The sequence below is a fragment of the Moschus berezovskii genome, chromosome 20, assembly GCF_049115385.1.
Source record: "Moschus berezovskii isolate FMDL1 chromosome 20, NW_MosBer_1.0, whole genome shotgun sequence".
NCBI lineage: Eukaryota > Metazoa > Chordata > Mammalia > Artiodactyla > Moschidae > Moschus > Moschus berezovskii.
Window position 1 is genome coordinate 73401417 of NC_142479.1, and position 21026 is coordinate 73422442.

Here is a 21026-nt window from a genome sequence, read left to right on the forward strand (position 1 = left end):
CAGGCCACCACCCCTGAGAGGTGAGCCGGGAAGGCAAGGCGGCGGCCTGGGCCTCGTGCGCCCGGCCCGCCTCCCACCGCCCAGCCGCCTACCTTCTCCAGCGTCAGCTCCGTCTCGGCGGCGTGGGTCTTCTTCAGCTCAAGCCTCATCTTCTCTGACTCGGCCTTCAGCTTGCTCACCGCGGCCTCGTGGTCCCGCGCGGCCCTCTGCCTCTCCTCCTCCCGGAGGAGCCCCAGCTCCACCAGCTGCTGCTTCCGCTGCGAGTTCACGCTGACCAGCTCCTCTCTCAGCCTGTGCACCTGCGCCTCCATGTCCGCGATCACCTTGTCAGGGAAACGGGCAGAGCATGTGACCTGAGTGCGCGGACAGACACAGCCGCCAGAGGCTGACAGACGCGCCCCCACCCCCTCCTACCCGCTCCCGCTCCGGCCCTGCCAGCCCCGTCTGGCTCAGACACAGACGCCACTGGAAACGTTTTACCCTGGACAACGCGTTTAGTTCCGTTTCAAATACCTTTGCAAATGGAATATTACTTGGTTCTTCTGCAACGTGCTTCTTCAAGTATTTGGCATTATGTTTCTGCGATTCCTCAGTACTTGCTACTCAATTTTTGCTTTTATTTCATTGATTTCTGCTCTTATTTTTGCTATGTCCTGCATTCTACATTCTTGGAGTCTTTTTTATTCTTCTAACTTCTTATCTTGGAAATTTCACTCATTTATTTTTATCCTTTCTTCTTTATTTATAAACATAAGACTATAAATACCACTCTACTGCTGCATAAGTTTAATCTCTTAGATACACAGTATTTTCATTATCATTTAATTCAAAGCATTTTTAACTTTCATTTTTATTTTTTCTTTGACTTATGACTTGTTTAGAAGTATGTGTCTTAATTCCCAAACACGTGGGCATACTAACTCCCCAGGGATGTCACAACAAAGTACAAAAAACTGGGTGGCTTTAGACATGTTTACTCTCTCAAAGTTCTAGAGGCTACAGCGTTATCAGGCTGGGCTTATTAGTTTAACATCTGTGTTCCGCTCTCTCTCCACTCACTATGAACTCACACAGACGTAAATGAGGTCTTCCTATTCTTTCATTTCACGAATTTCTCATATTTTCCATCTCTTTTCCTCTCACCTACATTCTAGGCATTTTCTGCATGTAATTAGATCTCAAATCCATACAGACTCTGAATTTCAGTTGTTTTGTTTTAATTTGGGGGAGTTTATTCTTATACAAATATGTCTGGTGATTTTTAAATGCCTTTAACTGCTTTAGTAAATATTTTCAAGTCCTTTAAAGTCTTTCCTTCTACAGCATATACTAACCATGGCTCTTCTATCTGCGGGTGATAATTCCAGCATCTCAGCTCTCATCCTGCTGTTCAGAATTTTTAAGGCCCCAGGTTCATCGTACTTTGTTTTTTGTCACACTGTGTTGTTACTCTTTTCAAGTGCGGGCTCGTATCTTATGGGATTGGAAGTGGTTCTCCCGCCACCATCTGACCCTGGCAGACCCTGGTGATGTCAGCATGTCTGGACGCCTTTAGAGCAAGTTTTCAGCCTCGTATCCCAGGGCACACTGGCGTGAGAGTTCGAGCATCAGATGTTCGTGAGCACTGGCTTATAGGCGTCAATTTTCAGGGGCACCTCACTCAACACGAAGGTTGTTTCTAGTTTACTGTTTGGTTTTTTTTTTAATTGAAGTACAGTTGCTTTAAGGGCTTCCCCGATGACTTGGTGGGTAAAGAATCTGCCTGCAATACAGGAGGCACAGGAGACCTGAGCTCGACCCCTGGGTCAGGAGGATCCCCTGGAGAAGGAAATGGCAACCTACTCCAGTGTTCTTGCTCGGAAAACCCATGGACAGAGGAGCCCAGTGGGCTGCAGGCCAAGGGGTCACAGAGACGGTCGTTTTATAATGCTGCGTCAGCGTGTGCGGTGCAGCAAAGTGAGTATGTGCATATATATACTGTGCATATATTGTTGTTCAGCTGCTAAATCATGTCCAACTCCGCAACGCCATGGACTATAGCCTGTCAGGCTCCTTTGTCCACGGATTTCCCATGAATATGGACGTATATATACTGTGCATATATTGTTGTTGTCCAGCTGCTAAATCGCGTCCAACTCCGCAACGCCATGGACTATAGCCTGTCAGGCTCCTTTGTCCACGGATTTCCCATGAATATGGACGTATATATACTGTGCATATATTGTTGTTGTCCAGCTGCTAAATCATGTCCAACTCCGCAACTCCATGGACTATAGCCTGTCAGGCTCCTTTGTCCATGGATTTCCCATGAATATGGACGTATATATACTGTGCATATATTGTTGTTGTCCAGCTGCTAAATCATGTCCAACTCCGCAACGCCATGGACTATAGCCTGTCAGGCTCCTTTGTCCACGGATTTCCCATGAATATGGACGTATATATACTGTGCATATATTGTTGTTGTCCAGCTGCTAAATCATGTCCAACTCCGCAACGCCATGGACTATAGCCTGTCAGGCTCCTTTGTCCATGGATTTCCCATGAATATGGACGTATATATACTGTGCATATATTGTTGTTGTCCAGCTGCTAAATCATGTCCAACTCCGCAACGCCATGGACTATAGCCTGTCAGGCTCCTTTGTCCACGGATTTCCCATGAATATGGACGTATATATACTGTGCATATATTGTTGTTGTCCAGCTGCTAAATCATGTCCAACTCCGCAACTCCATGGACTATAGCCTGTCAGGCTCCTTTGTCCATGGATTTCCCATGAATATGGACGTATATATACTGTGCATATATTGTTGTTGTCCAGCTGCTAAATCATGTCCAACTCCGCAACGCCATGGACTATAGCCTGTCAGGCTCCTTTGTCCACGGATTTCCCATGAATATGGACGTATATATACTGTGCATATATTGTTGTTGTCCAGCTGCTAAATCATGTCCAACTCCGCAACGCCATGGACTATAGCCTGTCAGGCTCCTTTGTCCATGGATTTCCCATGAATATGGACGTATATATACTGTGCATATATTGTTGTTGTCCAGCTGCTAAATCATGTCCAACTCCGCAACGCCATGGACTATAGCCTGTCAGGCTCCTTTGTCCACGGATTTCCCATGAATATGGACGTATATATACTGTGCATATATTGTTGTTGTCCAGCTGCTAAATCATGTCCAACTCCGCAACGCCATGGACTATAGCCTGTCAGGCTCCTTTGTCCACGGATTTCCCATGAATATGGACGTATATATACTGTGCATATATTGTTGTTGTCCAGCTGCTAAATCATGTCCAACTCCGCAACGCCATGGACTATAGCCTGTCAGGCTCCTTTGTCCACGGATTTCCCATGAATATGGACGTATATATACTGTGCATATATTGTTGTTGTCCAGCTGCTAAATCATGTCCAACTCCGCAACGCCATGGACTATAGCCTGTCAGGCTCCTTTGTCCATGGATTTCCCATGAATATGGACGTATATATACTGTGCATATATTGTTGTTGTCCAGCTGCTAAATCGCGTCCAACTCCGCAACGCCATGGACTATAGCCTGTCAGGCTCCTTTGTCCACGGATTTCCCATGAATATGGACGTATATATACTGTGCATATATTGTTGTTGTCCAGCTGCTAAATCATGTCCAACTCCGCAACTCCATGGACTATAGCCTGTCAGGCTCCTTTGTCCATGGATTTCCCATGAATATGGACGTATATATACTGTGCATATATTGTTGTTGTCCAGCTGCTAAATCATGTCCAACTCCGCAACGCCATGGACTATAGCCTGTCAGGCTCCTTTGTCCATGGATTTCCCATGAATATGGACGTATATATACTGTGCATATATTGTTGTTGTCCAGCTGCTAAATCGCGTCCAACTCCGCAACGCCATGGACTATAGCCTGTCAGGCTCCTTTGTCCACGGATTTCCCATGAATATGGACGTATATATACTGTGCATATATTGTTGTTGTCCAGCTGCTAAATCATGTCCAACTCCGCAACGCCATGGACTATAGCCTGTCAGGCTCCTTTGTCCACGGATTTCCCATGAATATGGACGTATATATACTGTGCATATATTGTTGTTGTCCAGCTGCTAAATCATGTCCAACTCCGCAACGCCATGGACTATAGCCTGTCAGGCTCCTTTGTCCACGGATTTCCCATGAATATGGACGTATATATACTGTGCATATATTGTTGTTGTCCAGCTGCTAAATCATGTCCAACTCCGCAACGCCATGGACTATAGCCTGTCAGGCTCCTTTGTCCACGGATTTCCCATGAATATGGACGTATATATACTGTGCATATATTGTTGTTGTCCAGCTGCTAAATCATGTCCAACTCCGCAACGCCATGGACTATAGCCTGTCAGGCTCCTTTGTCCACGGATTTCCCATGAATATGGACGTATATATACTGTGCATATATTGTTGTTGTCCAGCTGCTAAATCATGTCCAACTCCGCAACGCCATGGACTATAGCCTGTCAGGCTCCTTTGTCCACGGATTTCCCATGAATATGGACGTATATATACTGTGCATATATTGTTGTTGTCCAGCTGCTAAATCATGTCCAACTCCGCAACGCCATGGACTATAGCCTGTCAGGCTCCTTTGTCCATGGATTTCCCATGAATATGGACGTATATATACTGTGCATATATTGTTGTTGTCCAGCTGCTAAATCGCGTCCAACTCCGCAACGCCATGGACTATAGCCTGTCAGGCTCCTTTGTCCACGGATTTCCCATGAATATGGACGTATATATACTGTGCATATATTGTTGTTGTCCAGCTGCTAAATCATGTCCAACTCCGCAACTCCATGGACTATAGCCTGTCAGGCTCCTTTGTCCATGGATTTCCCATGAATATGGACGTATATATACTGTGCATATATTGTTGTTGTCCAGCTGCTAAATCATGTCCAACTCCGCAACGCCATGGACTATAGCCTGTCAGGCTCCTTTGTCCACGGATTTCCCATGAATATGGACGTATATATACTGTGCATATATTGTTGTTGTCCAGCTGCTAAATCATGTCCAACTCCGCAACGCCATGGACTATAGCCTGTCAGGCTCCTTTGTCCACAGATTTCCCATGAATATGGACGTATATATACTGTGCATATATTGTTGTTGTCCAGCTGCTAAATCATGTCCAACTCCGCAACGCCATGGACTATAGCCTGTCAGGCTCCTTTGTCCATGGATTTCCCATGAATATGGACGTATATATACTGTGCATATATTGTTGTTGTCCAGCTGCTAAATCATGTCCAACTCCGCAACGCCATGGACTATAGCCTGTCAGGCTCCTTTGTCCACGGATTTCCCATGAATATGGACGTATATATACTGTGCATATATTGTTGTTGTCCAGCTGCTAAATCATGTCCAACTCCGCAACGCCATGGACTATAGCCTGTCAGGCTCCTTTGTCCACGGATTTCCCATGAATATGGACGTATATATACTGTGCATATATTGTTGTTGTCCAGCTGCTAAATCATGTCCAACTCCGCAACGCCATGGACTATAGCCTGTCAGGCTCCTTTGTCCATGGATTTCCCATGAATATGGACGTATATATACTGTGCATATATTGTTGTTGTCCAGCTGCTAAATCGCGTCCAACTCCGCAACGCCATGGACTATAGCCTGTCAGGCTCCTTTGTCCACGGATTTCCCATGAATATGGACGTATATATACTGTGCATATATTGTTGTTGTCCAGCTGCTAAATCATGTCCAACTCCGCAACTCCATGGACTATAGCCTGTCAGGCTCCTTTGTCCATGGATTTCCCATGAATATGGACGTATATATACTGTGCATATATTGTTGTTGTCCAGCTGCTAAATCACGTCCAACTCCGCAACGCCATGGACTATAGCCTGTCAGGCTCCTTTGTCCATGGGTTTCCCATGAATATGGACGTATATATACTGTGCATATATTGTTGTTGTCCAGCTGCTAAATCGCGTCCAACTCCGCAACTCCATGGACTATAGCCTGTCAGGCTCCTTTGTCCATGGATTTCCCATGAATATGGACGTATATATACTGTGTATATATTGTTGTTGTCCAGCTGCTAAATCGCGTCCAACTCCGCAACTCCATGGACTATAGCCTGTCAGGCTCCTTTGTCCATGGATTTCCCATGAATATGGACGTATATATACTGTGCATATATTGTTGTTGTCCAGCTGCTAAATCATGTCCAACTCTGCAACGCCATGGACTATATAGCCTGTCAGGCTCCTTTGTCCATGGGTTTCCCAGGCAAGAATTCTGGAGTGGGTTGCCATTCCTTCCTCCAGGGGATCTTCCCGACCCAGGGATCGAAGCTGCACCTCCCGCATTAGCAGGTGGATTCTTTACCACTGAGCCGCTGGGAAGGCCCTATATTTATAGCCCCTCTTCTGCAGGTTTCTTTCCCATTTATGCGCCACGGGCACCGAGCAGGGTTCCCAGTGCTACACGGTAGTTTCTCTAGTTATCTGTTTAATACGCAGTGGTGTGTGCGTGTAGAGGCCAGTCTCCCGGGCCATCCCGCCCTGCTTCTTCCTGCTTGGTGACAGTTCTCTGGTTTCTCACTCGTCTGCGCCTGATGGGCCTTCGGTGTCCCAGCTCGAGGCCCAGTGGCAGCCTAGATCGTCACCTTAAGCAAACCCTGGACTTTGTTTTACTCCTGTGCCCAATAAAAGTCCCCAAACTGAAGTTCAAGTTCACTCGGTTTTAGAAAAGGTCCTCAAGGCGAGAGCTGCCTTCAGCACTCCGCTCACACTTCTGGGTTTCTGTTTTCATTTAAATGTTGACATCTGTGCATCCTAACTAACTCAGCCGCTTGTGAATACACACACAAAATGTTCTTTAAAAAGCCGTATCTGGCCTTTCAAGTGGTTTTCACAGGGAAAGCCGCGCAAGGACCGTGGTGTGCCCGGCTCCCAGGTGGTCAGCTGGCTCAGGCTGAGGGGCGTGGCGCCGCTGCTGTCGCCTGTGCTGAGAATGCAGCATTTCCTGAAGCACGGTGGTGACTGTTTAAGGCACCGCATACTTCAACAGGCACCATATCACCCAATTATTCCCTGACTGGACACGCCTTCCAGGGCTGGGCGTCATCATTCTGCATGTTTTTATCAGTTGACTAGGTACGTAATGGTAACTTAGAGGAAGGTGTTTTAAATTGCTGGCAACATTGATAATACACTGGCTTCAATCCAACAGTGATTTTTCAAATAGAAAAACTATGCTGAAAAATGTATCAACTAATTATGGAAGAAGTAAACATTAAGTGAAAGAACTCAATGCCGAAGGCGTCCCTCAGGTACTTAATATTTCAGTCATTAGCATGTGCTGATAACTAGAGTGAGGAAGCTGCCGAGATCAATCTGGAATAGACGTGTCCATTTTTCTTTAATATTGTAAGACGTCAGCTATGTGACTGACATGAAAGAGCAGAGTTATTTTAAAAATTCAAAAATTACTAAAGGCTGTGTCTCTAAGAGACAAACCATAAGGATAACTTTAGTTAACCTCTTAGATAATAGTTCAAAAACACAGACCAGAAAACATGCAAGCAACCCCGATGTCCACTGATAGATAAATGGATAAGTGCAGTTTATACACACAATGGGATATGATTCAGCCTTAGAGGGAAGGGCAAGTCTGCAATATGCTACAGCACACATGAGTCTTGGGGACATGATGCAAAGTGAAATAAGCCAGAAGACAAAGGCTGTGAGGTTCTCCTTACATGAGGTGCTTAGAAGGGTCAAAGCCACGCAGATGGAGAGTACATGGGGATTGTCAGGGCCGGCGGGTGAAGAGAGAAGAGTTGTTGTTTTGATGGAGATAGTTTCAGTTTTACAAGATGAAAAGAGTTACGTGACAGATGGTGATGACGGTCGCATACAAGGTGAATGTATTTAATATCACTGGCCTGTACACCTAAAAATGGTTAAGATGGCAACTTTTATATTATATGTATTTTACCACGATAATTAATTACAAAAACCCTCCAACAACACAGACCAGTTTCTTCAGAAAGCTAATGCCTCTTGAAACCACACTGAATCTGAAAAGTTCTGGCAAAAGAAGTGGCAGGCTTATTATCATTTTACAAATGATTATAGATTGTCAGGACTATCATCACAAGTAAACATTTTAAATGCTCTTTGTGAAAGAAAAATACATTAATATTTAAATTGAGGACATGTCCATAGTTAAGAAGCAATCATTTTGATTATTTTCAAAGTTGAAGAATTATTCTAAAAGCACTTTTGGAATAACAACACATTAACAACTTTTTGATACATGAAGTCACTTTTGTACATTTCATAGAGTTTATGGGCAATCATCACCACAGGCTGAGGTATTAATCTATAACTATACATAAATCAGTATTTATTAAGACTTATGGTGTAGAAGTCACTGTGATAAGACTTCCAGAAAAGCATTTTGCCTAAAAGACTTTAGACTATAATACATAAGCTACACATACGTGTACATGCACACACACACAGACACACACACACAACACACAGACACAACACACACACAGTTATACACAGAGACACACACAACACACACAACACACACACAGAGACACACACAACACACACACAGAGACACACACAACACACAAACACACACACAACACACACAGTTATACACACAACACACACATAACACACACAACACACATACCATAAGAGCCATAAGAGAAGACAAAGGGCCATAAGAGGTCAGAGAGGGAGCAGTTATTTGAGCTCAGAAGAATTCTGGAAAACTGAATAAAACCGAAGCATCTGAGACGGACCTTAAGAGAAAAGGCTGCACAGTCTGGAGACAGAGGTAGACAGAGGATGTTTCAGGCAGAAATAATGAGCCACAGGAAGGAGAGAAACAGAGCATTAAAAAGGAAGAGAAGAGACGCAGACAAGAGGAATCTGGTGCAGCTATTGGAGGATTTCAAAGTTTAGTGTCTCCAGGTTTCCCACAAATTAAGATAAACCAAAAACTAGCTCCTAATAAAAAACTCACCAAGTCCCCCCGCCTCCCCAAACCACCGCTGGTGAGTCAACAGAAACAGATTTCCACGAGCAAGCATTCAGATATCAGAAAAAGAATATAAACATGTATTAACTGTTTAAAAAAACAAAGGGTAGAGTCACAAAACGAGTAAACCAGAACAGGTTAATCAAAAATGACCAGATTTGACAAAGAACCAAACATAACTGCCAAAACGAAAAATTCTATGTAAAAGACAGAAGGGGTGAGTTAAGGCGGCTCAAACATAGCAGACCTGAGTAGCGAACAAGGAGGAAATCTTAATAGAAGGCCCGGGGTACGGCACAGGTACAGCACAATGATCAAGCCGAGCAGGGAGAACAGATCACACTCAGCAAGGGGCGTCCCAGGAGCAGCAAGCACACGAGGCCCCAGATCTTGTCTTCTCACACCACCCCCAAGTCAAAGGAGCCAGTGGTCCTTGGGCGGATGGCAGGACACCCTTGAGCGAATCCGGGGACAGCCTGGTGCTCTGGGAGTGGGGCAGTCACACTGACAGAGGCGGATCCCAGGGTCGGGCCAGTGGGAGAGCCCCCAGCGCTGGAGCTGGACCACCCACACGGGTACAAGTGATTCATTGATAAATGACAGGAAAGAGATCAATGTTTCTCGCAGAAGAATTCCGCATTTCCGTAGAAGTACATTCCACACATCCCTAACAGACACTCCTCACAACTGTCAAGACCATCAGAAGTAAGAAGATCTAACTAACTATTCCAGCAACGAGGAGCCATGACAGCTAAAACTAATGTGATATTCTGGATGCAATCTTGGAACAGAGAAACACATCAGGCAAAAATTAAGGAAACCTGAAGAAGGTGTGGACTTCAGTTAATGATGATGTATTAATATTGGTGATGTCTGTTTGCCTTATCACACTGTTCATGGGGTTCTCAAGGGAAGAATGCTGAAGTGGTTTGCCATTCCCTTCTCCAGTGGACCACATTTTGTCAGACCTCTCCACCATGACCCATCCATTTTGGGTGGCCCTACATGGCACGGCTCACAGTTTCAATGAGTTAGACAAGGCCTTGATCCATGTTATCAGTTTGGTTAGCTTTCTGTGATTACGGTTTTCATTCTGTGCCCTCTGGTGGATAAGAGGCTTGTGAAGCTTCCTGATGGGAGGGACTGGCTATGGAGAAAACTGAGTCCTGCTCTGGTGGGCAAGGCCGTGCTCAGTTTCAGTTCAGTCACTTAGTCATGTCCGACTCTTTCCGACCCCATGAACCGCAGCACGCCAGGCCTCGCTGTCCATCACCAACTCCCAGAGTTTACCCAAACTCATGTCCATCGAGTCAGTGATGCCATCCAGCCATCTCATCCTCTGTCGTCCCCTTCTCCTCCTTCCCTCAATCTTTCCCAGCATCAGGGTCTTTTCAAATGAATCAGCTCGTCGCATGAGGTGGCCAAAGTATTGGAATTTCAGCTTCAACATCAGTCCTTCCAATGAACATCCAGGACCGATTTCCTTTAGGATGGACTGGGTGGACCTCCTTGCACTCCAAGGGACTCTCAAGAGTCTTCTCCAGCACCACAGTTCAAAAGCATCAATTCTTTGGCACTCAGCTTTCTTTATAGTCCAACTCTTACATCCATACATGACCACTGGAAAAACCATAGCTTTGATGAGACGGACTTTTGGTGACAAAGTAATGTCTCTGCTTTTTAACATGCTGTCTAGGTTGGTCATAACTTTCCTTCCAAGGAGTAAGCGTCTTTTAATTTCATGGCTGCAATCACCAACTGCAGTGATTTTGGAGCTCCCAAAAATAAAGTCTGCCCCTGGTTCCCCGTCTACTTGTCATGAAGTTATGTGACCGGATACCATGATCTTAGTTTACTGAATGCTGAGTTTTAGGCCAACTTTTTCACTCTCCTCTTTCACTTTCATCAAGTGGCTCTTTAGTTCCTCTTCACTTTCTGCCATAAGGGTGGTGTCATCTGCATATCTGAGGTTATTGATATTTCTCCCAGCAATCTTGATTCCAGCTTGTGCTTCTTCCAGCCCAGCGTTCCTCATGATGTACTCTGCATATAAGTTAAATAAGCAGGGTGACAATATACAACCTTGATGTACTCCTTTTCCTATTTGGAACCAGTCTGTTGTTCCATGTCCAGTTCTGACTGTTGCTTCCTGACCTGCATATAGGTTTCTCAAGAGGCAGGTCAGGTGGTCTGGTATTCCCATCTCTTTCAGAATTTTTCACAGTTTATTGTGATCCACACAGTCAAAGGCTTTGGCATAGTCAATAAATCAGAAATAGATGTTTTTCTGGAACTCTCTTGCTTTTTCCATGATCCAGCAGATGTTGACAATTTGATCTCCTGTTCCTCTGTCTTTTCTAAAACCAGCTTGAACATCTGGAAGTTCATGACCCAAAAGAGATGTCCTTTTGATTATAGGGGACTGGAATGCCAAAGCAGGAAGTCAAGAAACACCTGGAGTAACAGGAAAATCTGGCCTTGGAGCACGGAATGAAGCAGGGCAAAGGCTAACAGAGTTTTGCCGAGAGAACGCACTGGTCATAGCAAACACCCTCTTCCAACAACACAAGAGAAGACTCTACACATGGACATCACCAGATGGCCAACACCGAAATCAGACTGATTACATTCTTTGCAGCCAAAGATGGAGAAGCTCTGTACAGTCAGCAAAAACAAGAGTGGGAGCTGACTGCCACTCAGATCATGAACTCCTTATTGCCAAATTCAGACTTAAATTGAAGAAAGTGGGGAAAACCACTAGACCCCTCAGGTATGACCTAAATCAAATCCGTTATGATTATACAGTGGAAGTGAGAAATAGATTTAAGGGACTAGATCTGATAGACAGAGTGCCTGATGAACTATGGATGGAGGTTCGTGACATTGTACAGGAGATAGGAAGCAAGGCCATCCCCAAGAAAAAGAAATGCAAAAAAGCAAAATGGCTGTCTGAGGAGGCCTTACAAATAGCTGTGAAAAGAAGAGAAGCCAAAAGCAAAGGAGAAAAGGAAAGATATACCCATTTGAATGCAGATTTCCAAAGAATAGCATGGAGAGATGAGAAAGTCTTCCTCAGTGATCAATGCAAAGAAATAGAGGAAAACAATAGAATTGGAAAGACTAGAGATCTCTTCAAGAAAATTAGAAATACCCAGGGAACATTTCATACAAAGATGGGCGCGATAAAGGACAGAAATGGTATGGACCTAACAGAAGCAGAAGATATTAAGAAGAGGTGGCAAGAATACACAGAAGAACTGTACAAAAAGATCTTCATGACCCAGATAATCACGACGGTGTGATCACTCACCTAGAGCCAGACATCCTGGAATGTGAAGTCAAGTGGGCCTTAGAAAGCATCACTACGAACAAAGCTAGTGGAGGTGATGGAATTCCAGTTGAGCTGTTTCAAATCCCCAAAGATGATGCTGTGAAAGTGCTGCACTCAATATGCCAGCAAATTCGGAAAACTCAGCAATGGCCTCAGGACTGGGAAAGGTCAGTTTTCATTCCAATCCCAAAGAAAGGCAATGCCAAAGAATGCTCAACAAGGCCATGCTCAGTAAATCTTTAATCCAACTTTCTGCTGATGGATTGGGCTGTGTTCCCTCCTTGTAGTTTGGTCTGAGGCCAAACTATGGTAGGAGTAATGGTGGCCTCATCCAGAAGGAATTCTGCTGGCATGCCGTGACTTGCAGGGCTCTGCAGTCAGTGTCATTGGCCCTGCAAGCAGGCTCCTTGGAAGAAAAGCTATGACAAGCCTACACAGCATATTAAAAAGCAGAGACATCACTTTGCTGAAGTACAAAGATATGGTTTTTCTAGTAGTCATGTGAGAGTTGTTGGACCATAAAGAAGTCTGAGTATGGAACAATTGATGCTTTTGAACTGTGGTGTTGGAGAAGACTGTTGAGAGGCCCGTGAACAGCAAGGAGCTCCAACCAGTCAATCCTAAAGGAAATCAGTCCTGAATACTCATTGGAAGGACTGATGCTGAAGCTGAAACTCCAATACTTTGGCCACCTGATGTGAAGAACCAACTCACTGGAAAAGACCCTGATGCTGGGAAAGATTGAAGGCAGGAGGAGAAGGGGACGACAGAGGATGAGATTGTTGGATGGCGTCACTGACTCAATGGACATGAGTTTGAGCAAGCTCCTGGATATGGTGAAGGACAGGGAGGCCTGGTGTGCTGCAGTCCATGGTTACAAAGAGTCAAACACAGCTGAGCAACTGAACAACAACAAATTAATATTGGTGCAAAACTGAAAGCACCCTTCAATGTAAGACGTTAATAATAGGGGGATTGGGTGTGAGATCACTGAGAGCTCTCTACATCACCCTCTCAATTTCTCCATAAGTCTTTAGAACAGTCTATTTTCAAAATCAGGAGAAAAAGAGCATAGAAAAAGGTGGGAAATATGAAAAAAAAGACGGTGTATCAATAATCAAAACACAAATAAGTGGGTCAAAATTACTAGTTCAAATAATGCAACAGTTTAAAATTTTTAATGTCAAAATTCACCCATGATTTTTATGAGACACACCAAAGTCATGAAGAGACTGAAAGTAACTATATGAAAAAAGCTATTATACCCATAAAATATTAATGAAAGGCATTTTTAAAACAGTGTGTCACCAAATGACTTTTTTATGTCAGTCACCAGCAGGACACATCTAAGTCTGTACACATGTGATAAAACCACCTCAAAACACATAACTGCAGGGGAACTGTGGGAGAAAACGGTCACATCTACCACTCCAGTAAGAGTTCATCAGACACGTGTGTGCGCACGCAAAATTCGTGTCAATGTACTAAGGGAAATTGGTGGTATCAAAGATACTATTTGGCAAGACTTCAACTGCAACTAAATTAAGAACCATAAGAAAAATGAAAACAACAAACCAAAATAATTTCCCATGCACTACAAACATTAAAACCATACACCTCACATAACTCAGGTTCCAAAATGAAGTTAGGGTAACAATCAACAGCACTTATAATTAACCTCTGGAAGGAGACACAACACACTATTTAAACTGGTATTTTAGATGGGAACGAGAGTGTTAGTCCTGACAGGGGTTCATGGGAGATATTTCACTGCATCCATTTTTATGGCTTTTAAATTCTGACTGGTGTTAACAGTGGTAAAGAATCTGCCTGCCAAGCAGGAGATGTGGCTTCAATCCCTGGATCGGGATGATCCCCTGGAAAAGGAAGTGGCAACCCACTCCAGTATTCTTGCTGAGAAATTGCATGGACAGAGGAGCCTGGCGGGCTACAGACCACGGTGTTGCAGAACCGAACAGAACTGAGCCCGCATACGAATGCACTAATCAAGTAAATAGGTAACATTTAAATTCTGAGAAATGATCATGAAAAGTTTCCTTTTCAAACCCTGAAGGATGAAACTAAAGGAAGTAAGTAGCCTTAACATGCTACTTATTTTTAAAAGGCTAATTATTAGTGAAATAGGCAACCGATTTAAGAAATTAGCAAGATAGAATAACTTCTCGTAAGACTAATGAAGGAAACAAGGAAGAAGGCACAAATGAACAAACGTTAAAGATGAAAACGAAGTATGGCAGTATCATCACAAAAAAGAGATAATAACACTGGGAGAAGGACACACGGCAGACCCACCAGAGATCAAAAGATAAAGCCATGAAAACAGCATGCCAGTAACTAGATGTGCTAGGTGAAATAGATTCCTAGGAAAATATAAAATGAAGAAATTATCAACTAAAATAATCCAATTAAAGAAACTAAAAGAATAGTTAAGAATCTTCTGACAAAACACTAAGCTCAGATAATTTTATAGGTGAGTTCTAGAAAAATCACCCAGGAGAGGTATCATTCTAATTTTTCACAAACTTTTCTAGGGAACAGAAAGTGAGAAGTATACACTGAGGCTATTTCAGAAGTCATAATACTGACACCAAAGAAAGATGGGACTGGGAAGAGAAATAAAAACTATTGGCCAACTCAGTCATGAACCAGATATAAAACTTTTAAATAAATTATTAACAAACCAAGTCCAATAATTCATAAAAATGACATATGTCATCACCAAGTTGTAGAAGATGCAAGGGCAGTGCAACATTTATAAAATTCTATAAATACCAATAAACATCAGATTTAGATGAAAAGAAAAAAATTCTTGAACTATAAAAATTTACCAAAACTGACTAGAAAAAAACTGGAAAATATGAATCACCCTATCACCGCTAGAAAAATTTAAATAGTAGTCAAAAATCTTTCCAGAAATAAAATATCAAGCTCAGATGGTTTCATTGGCCTGTTCCTCCAAATATTTAAGAAACAAATAACTCACTCTTCTGCTAATTTTTTGAGAGAATAGAAAAAGAAGAATTATTCAGCAACTCAAATTATGAAGCTAGCATAACATTACTTAAAAACATGTCCAAAAAAGAAAACTCTCAGGTCAATCTTTCTCAGCAGTTATTAGCAAATTGAGTCCAATGATACTATGTCATTAAACTATTAGATGGGACATAATGCTCGTTTAATATTAGACAATAACCTGTAATATGATTTATTCTTTTTATGTATTAAAAGAAAAAGCCTTATGATTATCTTTAATACACAGAAAAACATTTGATGAAATTCTACCATATAAACTCTTAGTAAGATAGGAATAGAAGACACAGTCTTAACCAGACAAAAATATTTACCAAAACCCCAGCAAATTTTAATCATTCCTTATAGTGAAGTTTTAAAATAGCTCTCTTAAAACCAAAGAGAAACAAAGAATGTCTGCTACCATTACTTGTATTCGTAAGTGCATGACAAGAAAAAAAATTAAATTAAAAATAAACTGTCTTTAATCACAGATATTATAATCGTTGAGGAAACGGACAATGAACACACAAGTCACTAGAAATAAAAAGAGAGTTTAACATGTATATTATCATATGTGAAACGAATCGCCAGTTCAGGGTCGATGCATGTTACAGGATGCTCGGGGCTGGTATGCGGGGATGACCCAGAGGGAGGATAAGGGGAGGAGGGAGGTGGGAGGGGGTTCGGGAGGGGGAACTCATGTACACCTGGGGCGGATTCATGTCAATGTATGGCAAAACCAACCAATATAATATTGTAAAATAATTAGCCTCCAATAAAAATAAAAAATAAAAAAAGAGAGTTTAGAAAGGCATCTGAACCAAAGATCAAAGTTTAAAAATAACCTGCAATTTTTATACATCTGAAAAAATGATCAAACACTATTTGCAATTATGTATAGCAAATATAAGATGGGCAAAACTCTGAAGAAAAGACAATCAGCCTTTTTGGAAGACGTTAAAGATCTAAATGCCTGAGACACATCACAGTGATCCGAAACCTGGCCATCAGCTCTCCCCAAAGGGGTCTACAGCAGCAGTGCTGTCCAAGTGAAGGTCCAAAGGAAGCTTTCCAGCCTCAACAAGTGGAGTCTAAAATCTACAGGAATGAACACAGGACCATGCTACTCCTAAAACAGAACAGGTGGTGTGGCAATTAACACCAATATCAGGACCTAGAACAACGTTACTGAAACGAACGGGTCGTAGTCTCAGACACCAAGGGGCCCAGAAAGGAGCTCTGTGGGAAAGGGCTGCCGTGCAGTTCAGCGGGGAAGTGACAGACTGCTTTAAAACTTGTGCTGAGACAAGTTATTCAAATGGGAAAGGAAGATGCTATATCCCCACCTTACACAACAGACAAAAATAAATTCTCCCCATTCCTAGATACATGTCCAAGAGAAATAAAATACATCCCACAAAAACGTGCACAGGATGTTCAAAGCAGCATTATTCACAGTGGCCAAAAAGTTGTTGTTGCTAAGTCACTTCAGTCGTGTCCAACTCTGTGTGACCCCATAGACGGAAGCCCACCAGGCTCCCCCGTCCCTGGGATTCTCCAGGCAAGAACACTGGAGTGGGTTGCCATTTCCTTCTCCAATGTGTGAAAGTGAAAAGTGAAAGTGAAGTCGCTCAGTCGTGTCCGACCCTTAGCGACCCCACAGACTGCAGCCTACCAGGCTCCTCCATCCATGGGATTTTCTAGGCAAGAGTACTGGAGTGGCTTGCCATTGCCTTCTCCGGCCAAAAAGTAGAGAGAAGTAAAATGTCCATCAGCTGATGGGATGAATAAGACCTATAATATCCAAACAATGGGATATTATTCAGCAGTTAAATGAAACTGAGAACTAATACATGCATCAACACGTAAGAACCTAGAAAAGACACTGAATAAAAGTGTCGGTCCCAAAAGAGCACGTGCTCTTTGGTTCCACCAGGTGAACTGGCCAGAACAGGCAAATCCAGAGAGACGGGGTGTAGGCTGGGTGGTTCCCTGGGGCTGCGGTGTTTGGGGAAAATGGAGAGTGACTGTTACCGGAGTTTTGAGAGGAGGTAATAAAGTGTGATGGCTGCACAGCTCTGAGAACAGACAAAGACTCCCTAAATTGTACACTTTAAATGGGTGAATTGTATAGAATGGAAATTACATCTCAACAAAGGATCATTTTAGAAATCGATGCTTAATGGATTAAGACTAAATGTGAAAGATAAAATCTTTTTAAATATGGGAGATAGTTTTTTTTTTTTTTTTTGGAAGACCTGCATGGCTCATGGGGTCTTAGGTCCCTGATCAGGGATTAAACCTGGGGTACAGCAGTGAGAGCACCAAGTCCCAACCATTGGACCACCAGGGAATTCCATGGGACATGGCTTTCTATTTTGAGGTAAGGAAGGGTTTCTTAAGCATGACTCAAAGGGCACTAACTTGGAAAGACTGATAAAATAGATGGAATATAATTAAGAAGCTTCATTCATAGAAAGGCTAATGAAAAGATAAAGTGAAAGCTGGAAGAGGAGATTCACGATGCGTGTGACTAACAAAGGAATGGCGTCCAGAGTCTGTAAAGCATATCAGTGAATAAAGATGGAGATTCACGATGCATGCTACTCACAGAGGAATGGCGTCCAGAGTCTGTAAAGCATATCAATAAATAAAAAGAAACAACCCAAAAGAAAAATAGGGGAGACATGAACAGGAACTTCTAAAAAAGGCACAATGTTGATGGTAAACGCATGAAAAGCATCTTAATTTCTCTGTCTTCATGATGCTGGGTACGATAAATATGTCTTTGGATTTAAGCTGACAGATTCAAAAAAACATTATTTTAGCTTATGGTCTTTTAACTTTCTAACATTATTTTATAAATATCAATATGGTTGGATGGCATCATTGACTCAATGGACATGAATTTGAGCAAACTCCAGGAGATAGTGAAGGACAGGGAAGCCTGGCACAGTCCATGGGGTCGCAAAGAGTTGGACACAATTGAGCAACTAAAAAACAAAAATGCAACAGAAAGTTCTCTTTGGTTCTAAATAGCTCCCACAGGAAGTGTGGCATAAAGACAGCCTGACCTTGTAAGAAAACACTTATTCTACAGTTATTAGACTGAGCAATTAAAAATACAATCACTTGCCCACCTTGCAGTTCAGCAAAAACACTGCCTGTGCAACTTGTGAGGATGAGAAAGGGGCTTAAATTGCCCCAGATTCCATAAGAATAGCTTAGCTCTTGAAGGAATTTTATACACAAAATTAAATGTGGTATCGTTGATCACAGGACACGACTAAATTACATGGACAAAGAGAAGATAGAGCCTAATCTATAGGAAGGGCAGGAAAAATATTTAATGATCAAAAAAGTTTTAGAACAATTAATACTCAGCTTTGGAACACACTCCAAAGGGCTTATGTCAATAAATGAAATACAGTTTTTACCTGTAAAAGAAAAGAGTACTCTGGGTAGAGCATAACAAAGAAAAACAAGAAATAGGGTGAAAATACAAAAGTAAAGCACTCATTAATTTATGTGCCTATCTGGAGAAAAAACTTCAAAAGGAGAAGCAGAACGTGTAATGAGTCTTATGAGCTGGCAAACACTATGTCTGCATTTGTTTCTTGTGAGTAATGATAATTCTACTAAAAATTCATAACTGATGCTAAAATTTCCAGTTTTATTCTAAAAGAACCACCCAAATCATCTACCTGAAAATAGGTCTTGAGGAAAGTGAGTGAAAACCCATAGCAACTGGCTTTTAGGTTAAGTTACAATTAAATGGGGAAAAAGTTCACATCACATTGGCCTATTTTGGAAACTTGTAAACAGAAATGTCTGTTACACTTAAAATGACTGTATATGAGCATTTATTTTATAGATTAAATACATTAATAATGAACAGAAGCACAAAATACAAATAAGTATATATTTTCTGGACTCAAATGGAATTATAAAAGTGGGAACAGTCCCCTTGAGGATCACGACACTACAAAGACACTGTTTTCAGGGAGCGCTTTAAATAGTCTCATCGTGAGACAGCAAAATAATGGCTAAAAGCTCAAATATGGATGTGCCATTCACAGCTCACTTGGCGCCGCATCGGGGCTGAGAATAGGAGGACCTCCTGTCAGGAAGAGGCTGCGTGCTGCACCGAGAAGCACTTGAAGCTATTTTTTTGACAGAGTTTCCAGGAGCGACAGGTAACCTATTTGGCCTTGGAAAAAGAATGAAATTCAGGCTGAATTCGTCTTTCCTAGAAAACTTCTATAAAGAGTGACATTCAAGTAATTGGAAGGCATATTTTCCACATTTTCTCCACTTACCATACTTCCCTTTTCCAGGAAAGCAGAGTTTTGACCCAGGTTTTCTGCTGGTTCTGTTTCAGCCTCTCTGTCCAAACATTCTATATGCAGTAAGGTCACAAGAGCCCAAGTATCACACTATTGCCATTCAGAAAGCATGAGTTAGCGTGCTAATAACTATGGCTTCACTAACTCAGGCTGTTCGCAAGTTTGGGCTGCTCAGTTAAATACGAGAAAATCTAGACCATGTGAAGCACGGACACCTGGACTTGGCACAAGCTCACGGAGGGGGACTGGCCGGGCCTGCTGGGCCCTCTCTTACGGTTACTGCTACTCTGACAGCGTTTCTCCCGACCCTGTGTTCTCTAGTGCGTTGTGCGTGCTTCATACAATCCTTTAAACACATGCAGAAATGCAAGGAGCAGAGTCACAGGCAGGTCTCAAGTCAGTGCCATGTTAAACACCAGGGCTTCCCGCTCAGCGCTCCCGTCCTCCTTACCCTCTGCGGAAACAGGGCTGCTCAGCACTCAGCTCTGTCGGACTCTCTGCGACCCCATGGACTGAAGCAACACAGGCTGCCCTGTCCTTCACTAAACTCACACCCACTGAGTCAATCACACTGGAATCAAGACTGCCGGCAGAAATATCAATAACTCAGATATGCAGATGACACCACCCTCATGGCAGAAAGTGAACAGGAACTGAAGAGCCTCTTGATGAAAGTGAAAGAGGAGAGTGAAAAGGTTGGCTTGAAGCTCAACATCCAGCAAACTAAGATCATGGCATCTGGTCCCATCACTTCATGGGAAATAGATGGGGAAACAGTGGAAACAGTGTCAGACTTTATTTTTTTGGGCTCCAAAATCACTGCAGATGCTGACTGCAGCCAGGAAATTAAAAGACACTTACTCCTTGGAAGGAAAGTTATGACCAACCTAGATAGCATATTAAAAAGCAGAGACATTACTTTGCCAACCAAGGTCCGTCTAGTCAAGGCTATGGTTTTTCCCATGGTCATGTATGGATGTGAGAGTTGGACTGTGAAGAAAGCTGATCGCCGAAGATTTGATGCTGTTGAACTGTGGTGCTGGAGAAGACTCTTGAGAGTCCCTTGGACTGCAAGGAGATCCAACCAGTCCATTCAAGAGGAGATCAGTCCTGGGTGTTCATTGGAAGGACTGATGATAAAGCTGAAACTCCAATACTTTGGCCACCTCATGCGAAGAGTTGACTCACTGGAAAAGACTCTGATGCTGGGAGGGA

General features: G+C 42.8%; 1 protein-coding gene across 9 annotated transcripts in view; it reads right to left on the reverse strand.

The window, feature by feature from the left end:
* Window positions 1-21026, reverse strand: part of CEP112 (centrosomal protein 112) — a 323150-nt gene that overhangs the window by 112541 nt on the left and 189583 nt on the right. For all 9 annotated transcript variants that reach the window (XM_055408770.2, XM_088829417.1, XM_055408774.2 and 6 more), the window contains one exon: window positions 93-323. In XM_055408770.2, the coding sequence (XP_055264745.2) occupies window positions 93-323 (231 nt within the window). The remainder of the gene's footprint in view (window positions 1-92; window positions 324-21026) is intronic.